Here is a 19190-nt window from a genome sequence, read left to right on the forward strand (position 1 = left end):
TACCCTGCTCTCTTCAGAGCCACGGGCACTCTGCGCATGTGCAAAGTCGCACGGATCAGCCGCCGCCCCTTGCTCTGCGCCCTCACCCCATCTTGGAAGCCTCCCCCGACCTCGGCTAACGCCCCCCCTTCCCAGCTGGTATCAGCTGCACTTTCCTGTTCCAGTATCTTCTCGGCCGCTTCCTCTCCACTACGTTTGACACCGGTCCGACCACCACTTCCACTGGGTTTGTTTATCACTTTCCACAGGATGTGACCATGTCTCCACTTCCTCAGGGAGCCCCTCTGGTGTTGCTTCCCCCACCCCCAGGTCCCAGCACGGAGGAGGAAACTTAAGAGCCAGGGACGGCTCACGTTGGGTCCACTCCTGTTGGGTCCACTCCTAGACTGCCTGCCGTTTGTTCCTCACTGTTTTGAATAAAGAGCTGATTTAAGTAGGGACATCGGAAGCTGCCTTCTGCTGAATGAGACCCTGGGTCCATCAGGGCCAACACTGACCGGCAGCAGCGGCTCTCCAGGGCTGCAGGCAGGATCCTTTCCCAGCCCTACCTGGAGATGCTGCCAGCGTTCGAACCTGGGGCCCTCAGCACGCAAAGCGGGGGCTCTGCCTCTGAGCTACAGTCTTTCCTACCATAAGCGTAAAATCCATCGAGGCAACAAATAGATTTAACACACACACCCCAGAGAGGTGCCAGAAGAGAAGAGTGGAAGATGGCTGCAGATGAAAACAGATCGGCCAGAAGCCTCCCCAAAATAGACCCTGTTCCCTGATGGCCAAAAATACGCCTGGGGCAGGCGGCAGCCGAGACGGCGACACTTGGGAGCCCACAAGCCTGGGCCCATGCTGGGAAGGGCCCACGAGAAGCCCCATCCTCTCGCGCCCCTCCCTTTGCACACTCACTGCAAGGCCTCTTGCGGCCCTGCTCAGGACAGCTGGGGCAAGTGTCAACGGAGCAGCAGAAACTCCTCTGCCCGCCACAGCTGCCCAAGAGGCCCGGATCCTGTTCTCTCCTCATGTCCCGTGAACACCGTTGTGTCTGGCGAGCATGCGCTTTACACAGGAGGAGCCGGAATCCCCGGCCTCGCTTCCCCAAGCCACCAAAACCCCCATCCCGCCAGCCTGACATCTTTCTGACACCAGCAAGCGCTCCCTCTGTGGCCCGCGTCAATAAAAAGAAGCAGAGGGAGAGGAAGGAGGAAATGTGATGCCGACAACTGGGAAGCAAGATGCTGAGATCCAAGGTCAAATCCTGCTTCTTAACCAGGCCCTCGGAAACAGGGCAAGAACCATCCTCTAGCACAGCCTTCACCAAACCTGGTGCTGCCAGATGTGTTGGGCTGCAACTCCCATCATCCCAGCCATTCTGGCTGGGGATGATGGGAGCTGCAGCCCAACACATCTAGCGGGCGCCAGGTCTAGTGAAAGCTGTGCCAGCAGAGGCTAGTCCTGACGCTTACAGAGCTGCCCAACACCTAGGAGGCTCTCTCTCACGCTGCAGCCTTGTGTTGCTGATGCCGCCCCCTTGGAACTGGGCATCAAGACATCACCACGGCAATTATTGCGGTGGTCGCTGCTATTGGGGCCTCAGCTTCCCTGGTGCCAAGCACCCACTCCCTGCCACCGCCATCTCCCCCTACGGATGCCACTTCCATAGGAGCCACTGTGGATTCTATCTGTCTCCGCACTTGCAGCTTTGCAAAACAGCCACAATTGCATGCTGTGTCCCTCCCTGCCCCTCCCCAGCACCTGTCAGCCATGGTGGAGGGTTGAGGGCGGGGGGGGGGAGAGCGGCCCTTTCAGGCAAGGGCTCCTGCTGCTGGCCGACTCCGGTTACCGGAAGTGGCACATTTCTGCAGCCGGCCGCCAGTCATGTCCTCCCTGGAATCTTGTGCCATTGGCCAAAGAACATCCTGTCCACAAGGAGAGGAGGCTGTTTCACCAGCATGGATTGGGAGCTCTTTGTGGGCTCACCCCACAAGCCTGGGTGTGCCAACCACAGGGCTACACACTTCTAGGCAGCAGCCATGGCATGACCAAAGGCAGAGGTGCTGGGCTGTCCCGCAAGGAACTGGGGTGTTTTTCTTCTTATCAACTTATTTTATTATTAATATTTTGCTGCAGTTGCGAGTAATACAGAAAAGGGATAAAACCAATGTAAAGCTGTAACTTACAACTTTCGAAACTAAGCATGCCTCCTTCATTCAAGAAATAAATGCACCTGCTTTTTCTAGATGAATCATTTCTCGTTCTTGATAGCGTTCCACCAGTCTCAAAGGGCAGAAGAGAGGATCTTTTGCGCATGGGGAGTAAGCTGCCCAGGCCCTGCTGGGAGGACTCTTCTCTGTCCAGACATGCACAGAATTGCGCCCTTATGGCTTTACAGATAAGCAGCAGCACCTTGAATTGGGCTCTGAAACAAGTCGGAAGCCAGTGCAGTCAACATAGGAACGTCAGGAGCTGCTTTATACCATCTCATATCATTGGCCCATTAAGGTCAGTACTGTCGACGCTGACTGGCAGCAGCAGCTGTCCAGGTTTTCAGGCAGGAGTTTTGCCAACCCAACCTGGAGATGCCAGGGATCGAACCCGGGCCCTTCTGCAGGCAGAGCACGGCTCTACCACTGAGCTACAGCCCCTCTCCACAACATCGGCACAATGTAATGCGCTCCAAGAAGCACACCAGGGAGCACTTCCTCTACACCAGACATATTTTTATAAATCTCCATCGTGCCATTCCTCCATGCTGCAAGTCATCCCCCGCCCAGCCACCCTTTCCACCTTTCCTCATCCAGGAGGTGGTCTGACACACCGATTGTTTTGGTTCCCTCTTTGCCATTTCTTTGAGATCCGTTTTGAGCCCGGGCAACCAGACCTGTACGTGAGGTTCCAGATGTGCCCACAGCATGGATTTCCAGAAGGGTGTTGTTATTGTCTGTTCTGAAGGAGGGAGGAAGTAGGGGAGGAACAGCTGACGGGCACTCTGAAATCAGGACAGTGAGCACACGGCTTGGCAGGGCGCGGATTCGGCAATGCCAGCAACAGCAACAACACGCTGGTGGGGGGTGAGAGGCAGCAGGTGCTGGCAGCAAGGCCTAGCGGTGGCATCGTCAGTGCCGGCTGGAAGGAAGGTTAGCCCTGTGATCAAAGCCCTGGCAAAGGAAAATGCGCCCTCCCGCAGAAACACCCTTCTCTTCATCCGAGAGAGCACCCAGCCACAGCTGAGAGCGCCAAGGATGACTGTTCACTGGCCACCACTTGGCTTCTTCCAAAGGCCTCAGCGCTTTTCTGCTCCCTCCCGGGCTGCTCTCCTGTTGCATAAGATGGCAGCTAACTCAGCCCAGATGAACCTCCCTCATTCTGCTGCACTAGGACTGGAAACAGGGTGATTTTTTTTTGTAATGTAAGAAGCAAGAACTGCTGGTCTTCCTCGATGTGCCTGTGTTTGTCTCAAAGGGCAGAAACTCCATCTGGAAACTCACTACGAACTACAGAAAGTACGTCGCCTCCATTTGCCACCGTTAATGGTTTCACAGTTCCTAAAATATTGTGAAATTAGGGGAAAGAAGGGAGCATCTGGTTTTGCAAAGTGCAGAGTCCCCACGCGAATATGGTGCAGACTCTTTAAACATTCTGGTCTCTGTTTCTCTGGCATTTCTTTCAGGGAAAGCGGAGGAGTAGAAGGATTCTGAAATAAGGGTGTATGAGGAAATGCCTTACAGGGCCTGTGAAAACCGAGAATAAAGGGCACTTACAATGCAATCACAGAACGCCGTCTGTGGCCGAAGTGCTTCAGAGAGCTCACAGCTCCTCGCTTGGGTAGCCGATTATCGCTAGGTTCATTTTATTACAGGTAGAGAAACTGAGGCCATGCAATGAATCCACAGATGGGTGGAATCTGAACTCAAGACATCCAACGCCAACCCAGCAGTGCAGCTAGGGCTGGACTTTGGGGGTAAAGTCCAGGGTCCCACAGCGCCCCCATCAAGTGACCACCCAGAGAATGGCAGGGGATGGAAGGCAGCAAGGGAACAGAAACAACCTCCGCTGTATTCCTGTAATCATGGTGGTGCGATGACTTAAGTGAGTTCGAAACACAAAAACGCACGTGCTCAGGGTATTTTTTTTGTTTTATCAGGGTTGGCAAACATCCTAACATATCAGGATGACATATAACACATCATAGAAGCAGTTGCAAATCATGGGGGGGGGAATGTAGCAGGGTGCTTTACAGATGAAGTAATACCCACGGCTGTCTAAAGCTCTCCCCCACCCCCATAAGCCCATTAAGTCCAGGGTCTAAAATTACCTGGCTGTACCACTGCACAACCCCACTGGAACACGCCACGACCAGCTTCCTACACGCAGTATCATCAAAACACGGCAAGGGTGGGCAGACTCAGAAGGCTGAGCAAGAGGGCTCCTTTCACCTGCCATTACCGACTGCACCGCCACGCTTGCCTTCCCTGCTCTGCTTTGGGCTAGCAGCTGGATAGATGTAAGAGCGCCAGAAGAGCCCTGCGGGATCAGGCCGAGGGCCCATCTCATCCGGCATTCTGTCCACACAGTGGCCAACCAGCTGTCGGACAGGAAACCACAAGCTGGACACAAGTGCAACAGCACCGCCACCACCCCGCCGATGTTCCCCAGCAAGTGGTGCACAGAGGCTCACTGCCTCTGGTCCTGGAGGGAGCACAGAGCCATCAGGACTAGCAGCCATTGATAGCCTTCACCTCCAGGAACTTGTCTTTTAAAGCCATCCAAGTTGGTGGCCATCACTACATGGGAGGCATGTCAAAGGACAAGTAACCTGCCCCAAAGAATGAGTACAAGGCAGAGATGGAGGGCTGAGCCCCATAAGAACATCAGAAGAGCCCTGCTGGATCAGACCAAGGGTCCATCTAGTCCAGCATTCAGTTCACACAGTGGCCGACCAGCTGCCTGTGGGAAACCCACAAGTAGAACATGAGCGCAACCGCACCCTCCCGCCCATGTTCCCCAGCAACTGGTGTACACAGACATACTGCCTTGGAGACTGGAGGGAGCACAGAGCCATCAGGACTAGTAGCCACTGATAGCCTTCTCCTCCAGGAAGTTGTCTAACCCCCTTTTAAAGCCACCCAAGTGGGTGGCAATCACAGACGCACAAACCCTACCCTTAGGTGAGAGATGGAGGGGTTTCTGGCCTAGTAGTTGCACCAGCTACCACATACCAGTCCCACCAGAAGCAGGATTGTTGCTCTTGAGCCTCAAAGGATCCTGCCCGCTGCTCTACATACTAGGCTGGTCTGAGTTTATTTTCCCCACCTAGCCTTTCAGGCACAGCGACAACTTTGTGCAACAGCCTCCAGCAGAAGGAAGATTAAAGATTTGTTTTCCACCAGTGGGAGGACCGTCCTGCAGTCGCACGACATCAAGAGCTGAGGCGTTAGCAAAAGCTTCCTATGCAGTGACGGGTGTGTGTGTGTGTGTGTGTGAAGGTGAGTGTAATGGCAGACCAGTTGCTTCCTCCGGGCCAGGCTAATGTTACATGTCAGCCCTGGAGGAACAGATCTTCTGGGCAGAATGGGGAGGGAGTCATCTCACAGCCCTGTTCCCGGTGTAGTAACTTTCTCGGTTGTTCAAGTCTGGCTGAAACACCAGGCCTGGACCCAGCCTTGCAGCCCATGTCAGAACGGCTTTAGCTGAACCAGAGCCCTGTGCAAGGGAGGAGGGGAAGCCACCACAACGCTCTTCCTCAGACCACCGGGTTCTTGGGCAGCCGGTTATCCCAGGAGATGCCCGCAAAGCGGTGGCGACAATGCGCCCTCAAAGAAAGGGAGGCTTATTAATAGTGCTCCCAGCTATTTCCTGCACACCAGGGACGGATGACGTCAGCAGCATTAAGGTGTTTCCTGCCTGGTCCATACCATACCGTGGGGCCACAGGGTGGATCCAGTTCACGAGAGGCGACGGAGCAACAGCATGCAGCGGGATCGGGCCCCGTTGGCTCGAGGCACCGGCCCGAGGCTGCCAAGGTGCGATAGCATCTCCGTTATCAGGAGGTGCCCACCCAGCCGTGTCCTCCCTTTTTTGCCTTTCCTGGGCAAAGGGCCAAAGCCTGACATTCAGCCAAGAGCAGACAGCGCATAACTTGGTGCCCAGATGCCAGCACGCAGGGCCAGGCAGTGTGCCCACTGACCCCAGCCACAACAAGCCCTAATCTTCCTGTCTGCTCAGGAGGACAATGGGAGAGAAAAGCACACGGATCCCTGCCACAGCAGGGATGAGAAGCAGCACCAGAGGGGCACAGCTGGGGGAGGCTGTCCCAGAGCGGAAACCAACCTGGGTCTGATCTCTCCACTGCCAGGGAGAAGGAAGGGTTCACTTACCACCAGCTGGGTGGCACACAGCAAAAAACAGACCTGGCGTGAGCATCTGGACTCAGGCAGAGGGGCGGTGGAATCCTCTGTGGCCCAAGGGAAATGGAGACACATCGGCCTTTGCAGGTGGTGCCCACAGTGGGTGGGGAGGAAAAGCAGGATTTCAGGGGATGGAGAAGGAAGCATTTTATAGAATAAAATGTATTTAAATCATTTCCATACCACCTTTCATCTGATCAGATCCCATGGAGGTGTAGAACTATATATAACATTATTTAGAGCCGAATACAGAAAAATACCAACATCAAACAGCTGTAACAAAAGACAGCAGTATATCTATTAGGCAGACGGAGGGGGTATGCGAACTGAAATGCCCAGTCACCAGAAACGTCTCAGCCTGGCACCAACATGATCACAAATGAGGCACCAGGCGTACCTCTTTCGGAAAGCCATTCCAAAGCCGAGGTGACCCTACCGAGAAACCCTCTCCTTTGTGTCCACACAACACATTCCCAATGAGGAAGGCCACTGGAATAGGGGAGCTGAACCTGGCGCTCACCAGCTGGGTTGAACTACAACTCCCATCATCCCCGGGCCATGCCACACCACCTCTGGAGGGCACAGGTTGGGGCAGCCAGAGTAGGGCCTCAGCGGAAGATCTCCCCAACTGACCCCGTGCGGGTTGCTCAGAGTCTGCTCTCCAAAGTCCAAAGTAGAGGAAAGGAGGCTATATTTATCAGAGAGCCACGAACGGCCATAATTGTCCTCTGACTTTAAGGAAGGTCAGTGCGGGGGGGGGGGGTGTCTCTCAGAGCACAACAGGAAGCAAAGCAGTACCTGGATGTGAATGAAGGCGCCCCAAAGGAACACCCAGCGGTTCATTGCTGACACGTGAGGTGCAGAAGGCCCGGCCCCTCCGGGGCTCCTCGCCCTCCAAGCCTCCCCCCCGGAGGGGATCTCCGCTGCTATCTCTGATCCCCATGTTGGGGATAATGTGGGGATGTGGGGACTTGGCTGGTGCTGGGAGGGCAGCTGCTCTTCCTGGCGATGGCCAGGCTGCTTCGCACAGGGACACCAGGCCTGTGCGAACACAGGGACTCAGCCGAGGGCCTTTCTCCATGCTGGGAGGGGCACAGAGCCCCAGGCTGCTCCCAGCATGGAGAAAGGCTGAAACAGCTGGTTATATCGGTGGACGTGGAGGCAGGGTGATATCAGTGGACGTGGCCACACCCACCAAAGTCACCCGGCACACGGAGAGCCTGGCAACCCCCACTCCAATACTCTGCACCCCTGAGCTGGATCCTGCAGGGAGATCAGACGCATGGGGGGGGCGGGAGAGGAGCGATGGCAGCGAGTCAAGGGAAGGAGTGTGCAATCTGCACATGTTCAGCAGCTCCGTGGCAGAAAGCAGGCCTGTTCTATGGCTGTCCTGAAACCACCAGCTTCACCTCCATCCCCCCTTAGTCCCGTTCTGAATAGTTTTACACAGCCACAGCTATTCCCTGCTCAGGGCTTGGCCCAACGATGGGTGCATTCCTCTGCCGAGCAACACCGCCTAATTTATCCTTCACGGCACACTCAAAAATAGCAGCCACCGCAGGGAAAGATTGGGGACAGAGCGCATGTTCGCGTGGAGGGGGATGGAGGAAAGCCTACACACTGTCAACATAAACAGCCAGAGAAATAGCATGTTGCCAGGGGATTTGGGCAAGAGATGTGACACCCTTTGATGCCCATTGCAAGAGTATCTCTGCCACCTTTGGATGGCTTTATTATGGGCAATGAAGATCCTTTGGGGGCCTGGCAGACCCTGGCAGAGGTGGAGCCCCAGCAACCGGGGGAGGAAGAAAGAGAAAGAGATCCCCAAAGCAAAGGTGGCTCAGAGGGCAGGCCTGATCCTGCCTACCAGGAGTCGTAGAGGGAACCCCAGCTGGGCAAGGAGCCAACAACCGCCCTACAGAGAACATCCTTGTCCCAATGTCGAGCATTTAGTGACACCCAAACACACGTTAGAAAGTAGGAACGGGGGAACCTACCTTCTACTGCATCAGACCCTTGGTTCCTCTAGCTCAATATTGTTGACACTGACTGGCAGCAGTGGCTCTCCAGGGTTTCAGACCAGGGGTCTTTCCTAGCCCTACCTGGAAATGCTGGGGATTGAATCTGGGACCTTTTAAATATAAGAAGTGTGCTAAACCCTCTCCCCTAAAAGCGTAACCGTTAATGCATAACCTATTGGTGATCCTACATCTTGAGACCTGGAGATGCCGGGGATTGAACCTGGGACCTCTGCGTGCAAAGCAGGGGCTCTGCCACTCCGCTATGGCCCCAACCATATGTGAGAGCATGTTAAAGGTTTGTAAAACTGACGTTTAACTGTTCGTGTAGGCCTGGCCGCAAACTCCTCTGCCTTGCCCATTTTACATCCGGCTGCTGAGCTCTTCTGATATCACCTGAAGGACTTGCCTACCAGCCATACCAATCTATGGCTAGCCAACCCAAGTCAGCTGCTGCGACACCACTGGGCAGAAGAAACACCACCCTACTCCTCACACTCAGATATGGATTCTGCAGCAAGGCTGACTCGGCCACCGTAAAAACCCTCTGGCGTGATCCGATTCTGACCACCTCCTCCTTCAGCCCAGATCACACCCAAACTGTGAACTGCAAGCCTTTGATGGGTGCTCTTGCTTGCCGCCCCTCTCTCGGCTTATCAGACATTCTTTGCAGCGCTCTTTGCCCTCTTTGTAGCACGCAGGGGGGGGGGGGAAGAGAGGAAAAGGCTTTGTGACTTAACCCTTTGTGCTGCAACACGTGGCAACTGGTACATGCCCAGGAAGAGGAGTGGCAAAGCGCTAGACGCCACACCTGGCCCCTAAGGAATGCACTAAGAAGGAGCAAGAATGTGTCACCGAGCAAGGAAGCCCTGGCCTTCACTCCGAGACCACCGCATTGCTAGTGCAAGCCACACCCTACCATCAGCCATTCAACACAGCAAAAACCACTTTGGAAGCCAGGAGTTCTTCTGGATCCATGCTGGGAAACTCAGGTGTATCGCCTCCTGCGCGTGTGTGTATGTGTGTGTGTGTGTGTGTGAGAGAGAGAGAGAGAGAGAGAGAGAGAGAGAGAGAGAGACAGGTAGTCCTAAGGCCAGAAATGTGGTGGTGAGGAGGCCTAAGGGAGTGGTGAATCATTACAGACAGGCAGGTTTCAAGGTTCGGCATGGTTGGGCACCTGCCGAGGACCCACGCCCCAACAGGGGCCCACTGGCAAGAGCCCCATGAACTTGCTCCTCCGCTTCACCCTTGCAACCTGCTTGTGGCAACCTATGTATTGTTCTCCACCAGAGAACTTTGGTTATTGGGTGATTTAAAAGTACAGCAACTAAATAAATAAGCCGCTCACCTGACTCTCACTTTGGCCCAGACGAGGGTGGTGGTGAGGAGGAGCAGGAGATGCCATGGCCAGCTTGCGCCCTGGCTCTCTGCCTGGCAAGCAAGCAACTGGTAGCCATGAGAAGGCAGACTCACTGAGGGAGGGGGCCCACGGAAGGAGCCCTGACCAAGGCCCCACAAAATGCTGAAGCCAGCACTGATGGTAGAAGAGTCAGAACATAAATACAGGCAGCCTAAAACATTTACATTTATTACTTTTTAGTGACCGCTTGGATAGGATACCGCCAGCATATTTTTTCCTTCTATCCCCACCAGTAAAAAGGCTAGAGATGGAACTTTTGTTTTTACAATGGAAGCTAAACATTGGGGGGGGGGGAAGCTGAGCATGCTGTATGGGTAACAGGCCCCCACAGACCTTCCCTCTTCCCATGGTTGCAGACCTGGGGAGAGAACTGAGGTTAGGCACCAAATTTATGCAGGAGAAAAAGACAGCAAAGCCGAACACTGGCCATACAGGCTCATGGCTGAGCTTCAAAAGTTCAGAAGCAGGCATTAAAATGCAAGGATCACATAAGCGCTTTCGAATGTAGAAGAGGGCTGGTTGGTTCCCACCAACACCAAGAATCCCTGTAGTCCACTGAGAAGTTTTAAATTTGAAATGCAAGACTGCAAAACCAGGATCTCTTAAGAGTTAGGATCAAAGGAAGCTGTCTTATGCGAAGAGAGAGGTCCACTGTCTTATACCACCATCGGCACCGACTGGCAGCAACAGCTTTCCAGGGTTTCAGACCAGGGGTCTTTCCTATTCCTATCGGGAGATGCCAAGGATCAAACCTGGGACCTTTCCCATGCAAAACGTGTGCTCTGCCACTGAGCTACAGTCCCTCCCTAAAAGCACAGACAATATTAAGTGATCCTGAACCTTGATTAAGAACATAAGAAAGGTCTTGATGGATCAGACCTGCCTAGCCCAGCATTCTTTGCAACAACCTTAGCGACTTGCAGGAATTGGCAGTCTGTCACATTCATTTCATTGTTTTATTTATTTATCACCTTCAGGATGTTGTGAGGTTGTAGCCCAACAACATCTGGGGGGCCACGGGTTCCCCACCCATGATTTATGGCATTTATAATTTGCTGCTTTCTCACCATATATGTGGCCCTCAGCTCAGTTTATGGCCCATAAAAACAACATAACAAACAACATCAAATGAATGAATGAATGAATGAATATTACAAGAACAATCCATACTAAGCCAGCAATAAAACCATCTACCTTCAATCTCTTTGGAACACTAAACCTTGTGGAATGAGGCTGGGAATGCGCCAGCTGGCTGTGCAGCTGCAAAGGAACCCGGCCACATGAAACCCAAATGGCTCCATGCAGGCCGCATCCTGACAAATAAATCACAGCAAGGCTCCGTTAGAGTGAGGAAGGGCTTGGCTTCAGAATCGGCTCTGACCTACTTCGAACAAGGCATGAGAAGGGCATGGACACAAAGCAAATGCAGACTGCCTGACCCTCAGCCCACAGATCTGGGAATGACGTCCAGAGGGGTCGGAGCCCCGCCCCCTCTTGTTCCAGAAGTCAACCCAGAGCGACCCGTCTCAGCCCCCCACAGGACTCCATGGGCCCCCTGGGGACGGCTAGGGAAAGGTGCTTGTTTCTGCCCGCCAGTTCGCTCCCTTCAGGATGGCCGCAGCTCATCGGCGAGGCCCTGCTTTGCATGCAGTGGTCCCAGGCGCCGTCTCCAGACGGGGCTGGGAAGGGCCGCTGCCTGAAATGCCAGAGCGTCGCTGCCAGTCAGGACAGACAGTGCTGTGCGGGATGAGTGAACAGTCCCGCTCAGCGTAAGGAAGCTCCCTATGCGCCCCATGGCACTCAGCTTGCCGGGGTGCTCACACGCCAGCCCCACCTCCTGCGGCAGAGTCACGGCCCACACAGCGCACCAAGGCCGCCTCGCTCCTTCATGCGCTGCAAGCCGGATGCCAGACGGGACAAGGGGCCATCCGGGTCTTCCACGGCACCCCTGCCTCCCCCTCAGCCACTCCTGCCCTCCTGCCTGAGCCTCTCCCTCCTCAAAGCTCATTTGGAAAATATCTCTCCAGCCCCGCAGCGGCAGCAGCTACTTCCCAGCCCTGGGCTGGCGCTCCTTTGGAGCAGGATGGGGTTCCTTGCATGTCCACCTTTGCTCCCCTCAAAAAGGGGCGTTGCGCAGTCTGTCTCTCCCCTGCCCCCTTTGGGGGAGTCGCCCCACGGGGGCAGGGGGCAGAAGGTAGCCTGCAAACCTCGCAGATGGCCTAGCACTAGCGACTCGGCGTTAGGGGGGCAAGGAAGCCACCCCACGCCGGCCTGCAAGTGTTCATGTCCCCAGCCAGCAAACATCTCTGCATTATCCTCCTCAGGCTTCATGGGTTCTGGATGCAGCCAGAAAATGGGCTTCGGAGGCTGCCTGCTTGTGGTACTCAGCCCCAGGGAGACAGGGAGCGCTCCGCCATGCCAATGTGGCAGAAAAACCGTTATATTTATAGCCCTGCTTACAGTTCTGCCCCACCCTGCGTTTCCTTTCCCCACTTCACTCGCACAGCATCCCACTCTGGAATGGGGAGTCCTCCTCTCCTCCTCCTCCCCCTCCTCCTCCTCCCCTTCCTCCAAATTCCAGACGCTAGCGGCTTCCAGACCAGCAGGCCTCTGTGCACAGAACAAGCCAGGGCAAGTGTGTGTCAGGGAGTGGCCAGGCTGCAAGTATTGGAGAAAGGGGGAGGAAATAGCCATCGCTAAGATGCAGCCACCCTCCCGCTGCTTGCTAGACTGCGGACCTGTTCGTGGCTAGCAAGGCTGCAAAAACTGCAGCTCGCTGTTCCCTGTACAATCGCAGTCCTGACAGAGAGGCACCTGTCCCATGCCAATGTCACGCCCCGAGGAGTGACATTGTCAATGTCTCGAGGAGTCCTCCTCAGAGTAGGAGCTAGGGCCCCAGTGAGCAATGATGTTCAGGCACCGCCCATGCCGGTGCTCCAGGAGGAGCCTGGGCCCTCAGGGGAGGCTGCTGAGGGTCCAGACACCCCCCTCCAGGTGGAAGGGAGCTCTGCTTCGGAGGCAGAGGTGGAACAACCCCCGGGAGTGATGCCTGAAGAGGCAGACCAGAGTCCTCACGCTCAGGAGAAGTGCATAGCTGCCAAAAAAAGGACTCCTCATGAGTAAAAGGCTTCTCATGAGTAAGGATTATCCTCATGAGGAGGACTTCTTTGAGAAGCCTCCAATGAGCTAGAGCTGCCCCTGGGTGGGATTCTGGCAGCTCCCGCTTAAAAGTCTCCATTCCAGGCTGGGAGAGCTGCTCAAATGACATCTCTTCGCCAGCTCTGGACCCAATGTCCCTCATCCTCACCTCTCTAGCGCTCCCTCTGATGGAACTCCTGCAAGTAATCTCGGAGTGCCTTTGACTGTGCCTCTTGCAGAATCCCTGTCTGCCACAATACTCTGAGAACTGTGCTGGCCTTGTCCCTAAACTGCATTGACCTTGCTGCCTGCCTACTCCTTAACTGCATGGGATCCCTAGCTCCTACCCAAGCCTCTGCAGACAGGATAGCCAGTTGCTCAGACACCCCTGGAAAGATCTGTTGGGCCACAGAGGCCTGACCTGATGGGAGGATGCAGAGGACACCTAGTTCCCCTTTATCCCTCTTGGATATGAGGTCAGCCCCAAGCAACAGTTTCAGGGGATGACCCAGGCTGAACTTGGGTGGGGCAAAAGGAAGGACCAGGAGAGAGGCCGTGGCTCAGGGGTAGAGCCCTGCTTTGCATGCTGAAGACCCCAGGTTCAATCCTGGCACCACCAACAGCAGGGGAAGGGTCCCTCTCTGCCCACTGCACTGCCAGTCAGAGTAGAAAATACCAGGCCAGCTGAAGGCAGCCTCCTGTTCCTCTGTTGTGCCACACTTGCCCCCCAAACCCCTGCTCACTGCTGACTGGAAAACTACTTCTGCAAGTTCTCTCTGTCCCATCAGCCAGGACAGCTAGACTGGTGGGGATGAGGGAGAGGGCCTTTTCTGTGGTGGCCCCCACTCTGTGGAACTCCCTCCCAAGGAAACTCTGCCATGCCCCCTCTTTAATGAGCTTCCACCGTGCATTAAAAATGTGGTTGTTCAGGCAGGCATTTGGGGTGGGTTAGGGTATTTTAGAAAACGTTTTTATTGTAGAATTTTATTGTTTTAAACTGTTTTATTATATGCTGTACATCACCCAGAGTGGCTGGGTGACCAGCCAGATGTGCAAGTAATAAACTTAATAAAATAAATAAATAAATAAATAGATAGATAGCCTCATTTGTGCTGCAATGTTCAACCCCCGGAATGGTGGAAAATCATTCCATCTGGGAAGGGGGGTTCTCTCACCTCCACACCCAGCCCGGACACTCCACTGGCTGGCTGGATGTCCTCCCAAGCAACGGGGAGCCAGCGCTGGGATGTGCCTCCCTCCTTCCAGACCAGTCCCAGCGGCAGCGAGGGGGCCCTGCCCAAGCTCTGGCGCCACTCCCAAGCCCCCCTGTGCAGGGCCCGGGGCAGCCGGTGGCACTGGGGCTGCGCCAGGGTGCGGGCATCCTCGGAGCGGCTCAGCAGCGAGAGGGCTGGAGCCACAGCTCGGTGGGGGCGGGGCGCCCCCGCTTGGCACGCAGAAGGCCCCAGGCTCAATCCCAGCACCTCCAGGCAGGGCGGGGGGCATTCTGGCCGAAGCCCCGGGTGACAATGCTGGCCTGGATGGACCGAGGGCCGGACCCCTCTGGTCCTCGGAAGGGTGGCAGGAGGAGGACACGGCCCCGCCCTTGCCACAGCCCTGGCTGCCTCTCAGAAGCAGCGCCTCGGGGCAGCCCTGCTGGGCCCTGCGCGCGCTGGGGAAGGGGCCGCGCCCGGCCCCGCTGCCCCCGGGGGAGGGCGCTCCCTCGGAGCGGGCCCAAGGGAATCCCCCTGGCAGGGCCGGCCTGCGCCTCGCCTGCCCGCTCCCTTCAGCCCGGCGCGAGCCCCGTCCTCGCTGTCCCCGGCTGGCCTCCCTCGCGCGGGCGGGCGGGCGGCGCCTTCGCCGAGGGCGCGGCCGTGCGCAGGAGGCCTCGAGGAATGTGCCCTCGAGGAAAGGGCCGCGCAGGGGCAGGAGGGGCTGGCGGCCTTGCCCCCTTCCTCCGCGAAGCGCCGGGCACAAAGCGGCCCATTGTTGCAGGCGCACAGCGAGGAGCGCGAGCTGCGGGGGTGGAGAGGCCGGCCGGCCGGGGGCGCGCGGGCTGGCCCGCCGACACCTCGCGGCGAGCGAGGCTCCTGCGCCGGGGGCGGGGGGGGAGGCGGCGGCCGCGGAGCCGCCGTCCTGGGACGAGCGCCGCTGCCTCAGCGGGAGAGAAGGCTTCGGTCTGGGCGCCGAGGAGAAAGGGAGCGAAGCATCTCCCCGGGCGCGGAGCGGAGGAGGGCAGCAGCAGGGAGCGGGCCGGGCCTTCTGCCCGAGGGGGCACATCCACGCGCCCCTGCCCCGGGGCGAAAGCCACGCGCCCCGGGCCCACGACGGCAGCGAGCGAAGCACGCCGCCGCGCTAAGGCGAGGGGCAACGTGTCGCCCCCGAGGGACGCCCTTGTGTGGCTCCCGCAGGCGGAAGGCTTGCTCGAGAGCGCCGGGCGGCCCGCCGCGCCCCGCCCCGCCCCGCGAGAAGGGCCGACCACACGGGCACTTCGGGGGACCTCGCCGTTTTGCCGGACGGGGCCCCTTCGGAGCGGTCTCGGCAGCGAAGCGGAAACGCAGCAGGCCGCGCCTCAGGCCAGCCCCCTCCCCGCCGCGGCTGCACAGGCTGGCAGGTGGGCGCGCCCGGCCCGCTGCTCGCTCTCGCCCCGCCTCGCCCCAAGCGAGCTCGCCTCTGCCCAGGGAGCCAACGGTGGCCCCGCCACAGAGGGGCCACGCTTGCGCTCGGCCAGCGAAGGCGCCGGCCCCTTCCTCTATTTTGAGGCAGCTATTTTTACGGGCCGGCGTGGGTCCGTTTGCGGGCCCACGCTGCAGCGGGCGAGACGCTGCCCGGGGCCTGCCAGCTTTTAAATTTAGCCGGCCACGGGCGGCGCGAAGTCGCCGCGGCAGACGGAGGCGCCCGGCGAGCGGCGGGGCGTCTTCCCACCTGGCCGCCCGCCGCTGCACCTAGCCCGCGCACGGTCCAGACTCCAAACTCCACCCGGGGACGTGGCGAGCTCGTGCCCGGCCGGCCAGCCTGGGCTGGGCCGCTTCCCAGGCAGGCAGCCCGCCGACGCCGGCCGCGCCATGAATAGCCTCTAAGTCCACGTTTAAAATTAGACGCCTGGCGCGCTGCAGCCGCCTCCGCCCAGCGCCGGCCCGGGAGGGGCAGCCCTGCCTGGGAGCTGGCCAGGCGCGGGGGGGAGGCGATCCGCACGCGCCCCGCCCCGCGCCCCCTGGCGCTTGCCCAAAGGGGCCCCGGAGCGGCGCGCTCGGGGCGAAGTCGCAGCCCGGCTCCGGCGCGGGCGTCCCCGGCCGGGCGCCCCATCCCCGCCCCGCCGCGCGGCGCCTGCCAGCGAGCCACCCGCGCGCCCCACTTACGCCCAGCAGCGCAGCGAAGATCAGCGCCCAGCCGCAGCGCGCGGTCCCGGGGCCGCCGCCGCCGCCGCGCCTCCGAGCCTCCCCGGCTCCCATTTGCAGAGGCGGAGCCCGCAGAGCGGCCGCGAGGCGCGGGTTCAAGTCCTGCTCGCGCCGCCGCGCCCTGGCGCGCCTCGCCGGCCCAGGCAGCCCGCTCGCGCGCCCGGGCGCTCGTGCTCCTGCCGCCGTCCCCAGCCGGCCGCGCACCAGCCGCTTTTCCTGCCGCGAGCCCCGCGCGGCGCCGGCAGCGAGCGAGAGGGCGCGCCGAGCAAAACTTTTCCCTCTCGCCTCCCGCCCGCCAGGCAGCGCCGCCCGAAATCCCGGCCGCTCCGCCGCACGCCTCCGAGCGCCCCGGCAAACCTGGCCTGGATTTCGGGATGGGGCAGGGAGGAGGCGGAGCGGGCGGAGGCGGGCGGCACCCAGCGCCGGAGGCCGAGTGGCCTGCCGCGCGGGCCGGGCAAGCCCCTTCCCTCCGGCTGGGCGGAGGGCGGGCGTCAGGGGACCCTTCCCAGCCGCAGCCGGCCCAGGAGAGCCGCAGCGCGAGTCGCGGGCGGCCCTTGGCTGCCCTCGGCTGGCGTGCGGGGCGGGAACGGCTCCGAAAAGCGGCTGCCTCGCGATGGCTGTCGGTGCGTATTGGAATGTTACGCCCGGCACTCAGGCCTGCGCTGGCTTCGCTTTCTCCCCCGAATTCCTCAGCCCATATCTGTATCTGCTGGCTGTTTATCGCTTGGCAGTAAGGGGGGCGGCGGGACGCTCCACCAACTATATGCAGGACCAGCGTCAAGGGCAGGTATACTCTGGCACCTGTCGGGGCCCGCGCCCCAGCGGGGTCTACCGACAAGAGCCCCTGGACTTGCTCTTCTTCTGGCCTCTGGAGCATCAGAGAACAATTCCGCCCCATCTTCACACGGACGAGCACACACGGGGTTTATAGATGCAACTGACAGCGCCCCTTTTCCGTGCATTCACACCAGCTGAATGAAACGAGGCAATGCCCAGGCGCATACAGCCCCTGAGCTGCAGAAGGATCCATTAGTTCCTTCCCATTCAGAAGAAGAGATTTTACCCTACAGAGTTTTAGTCGGGTGCGAATCAGTGCGAATCATCATTTGAGAAGAGAGGTTTGCCCATGTTCCATGTGTCTATATGTCTTTTAGTGGCACAGGAAAAAACGAGGAGCTTGTAACACCCCATTCACATCTTCGTTAGACACAAATGCTAGGTGCTGTCCTGCAAGGATAAGTGGTTAGAACTTCAAATGTGGTTAGAACTTCAACTTCTGATAGCAAGTGTAAGTCAGCAAGGTATATCTTGGCCTTATCTAACCCTTGTGCTGCTTTGGTTGACGTTGGGAGCTGCTACGATCAATGTAATGACAACTCCTTTGGGTCGGCCTGCCTTTGGCCGCTTGTACTAATCTGCAAAATATGCCATCATCTGTAAGCATTTTGTGTTTTGCATTTCTCTTAAGGCCCAATATGGAAATAAAGCTGAACAGAACTGAAAACAAACTTGCACACATCTGTTCTGACTCTCATCCACCCCTTGCTCCTTATGTGCACTGCAGATAAGTCAGCTGGCCAGTGGGAGGCCCTTCTCAGTGGGCCCACAACACACTCTCCGTGACCATCACCCAACCCTCTCAAACCAGGGATGCTCTGACTTGGATTCCTGCATTGAGCAGGGGGTTGGACTCGATGGCCTTGTAGGCCCCTTCCAACCCTACTATCCTATGGTTCTATGACCACATCTGTAGTTGAAGCCAGATGATTGCTAGGCCTGTAATTCAGGGAGCCATGATCCTGCTCAACGCTGTATGGTTAATTTTGAAGTGCAGATGGTCATCACAGTGGTCCCCAAGAAGAGTCCGAAAATACAGGCGCGGCTGAGTAGATCCTTGTCAACAAACCAGGTCAAGCAGTTTTCATCTCCACCAGGAGCAGCTCTTTTGCAAAGCAAATGTGTCTTAATTGCCCACCAAAACCCTTTGCATTTCAACAGGGAACAATAGATTGTTCCTGGGAAAAATCATGTCCCCCCAGCTACTGTGAGGATTGCACCTAAACTCAGAAGGCACAGGGAAGTCTGAGGTGGGTGGCAGATGAAGTCAGCATCCCTGCAAATGAAAACGTCCTGGCACTGCATCCCTTCCAGACCTGGCTTCGCTACACCGCTACTCCTGCTCCTTTGGGACAGACCAGGGAGCACGAATCACTGCCCCTGCTCTCTTTCTCTGTAGGCCAGTAATGTACTTGAAATGGGAGAGGCCTGGGCGGGTGCACAGTATCTAATACACGCAGATGCACAAACCAGCTACACAAACACTAGCAGCTGTGCGTGCGCACACTTCCTACTTTTGCACTAGGAACAAAACTGGAAAAGCAGCGCCAGACTTTGTTGCAGGGCAGAACCCAAAACAAACTCTGTAGAGAATCTGGAGGTCTTACGGTAGGCCACACACTGTGTGTGTAAGAGTGTGAGCAGGTGGGCATGCATGACACACTCTCTCCCCTCTGTGGCCATAAGAAAAAACGAAGGGTGCTCCTAAGCATGGGCAGAGAAAGTTCTCACCACAGAGAGACCGCAGCCCCTAAATATATTGGATTACGGAGAGAAAGCTTCCAGGGAAGCGGAAATGTCTTAGTGCCCAGTGAAAGATTTCTGCAGCGATCGCCATAAGAAGCAAGTGGGTGTGCGCACCCTCGTTTGCACAACCAGGCCCTTACAAGGCAAAAGGGATGACATGCAGGGAGGGGAGACACACAGCCTCTCAGTAAGGCACGCCAAGCTATCCAGAAAAAAGAGGATGGGGTAAAGCACACAA

The 19190-nt window shown here is 57.5% G+C and overlaps 1 protein-coding gene across 1 annotated transcript in view; it reads right to left on the reverse strand.

Moving 5' to 3' along the window:
- Positions 1–17267, reverse strand: part of HSPG2 (heparan sulfate proteoglycan 2) — a 127535-nt gene extending 110268 nt beyond the window's left edge. Inside the window, exons 1-2 of the mRNA XM_084822320.1 lie at positions 17126–17267; positions 16331–16986 (exon numbers count right to left, since the gene is read on the reverse strand). Coding sequence (XP_084678446.1) covers positions 16331–16986; positions 17126–17267 — 798 coding nt within the window. The remainder of the gene's footprint in view (positions 1–16330; positions 16987–17125) is intronic.
- Positions 17268–19190: the final 1923 nt, after the last annotated feature.

This window comes from Heloderma suspectum, chromosome 15 (genome assembly GCF_057233095.1).
Source record: "Heloderma suspectum isolate Gila_16-S chromosome 15, 16-S_ref, whole genome shotgun sequence".
Classification (NCBI taxonomy): Eukaryota; Metazoa; Chordata; class Lepidosauria; order Squamata; family Helodermatidae; genus Heloderma; species Heloderma suspectum.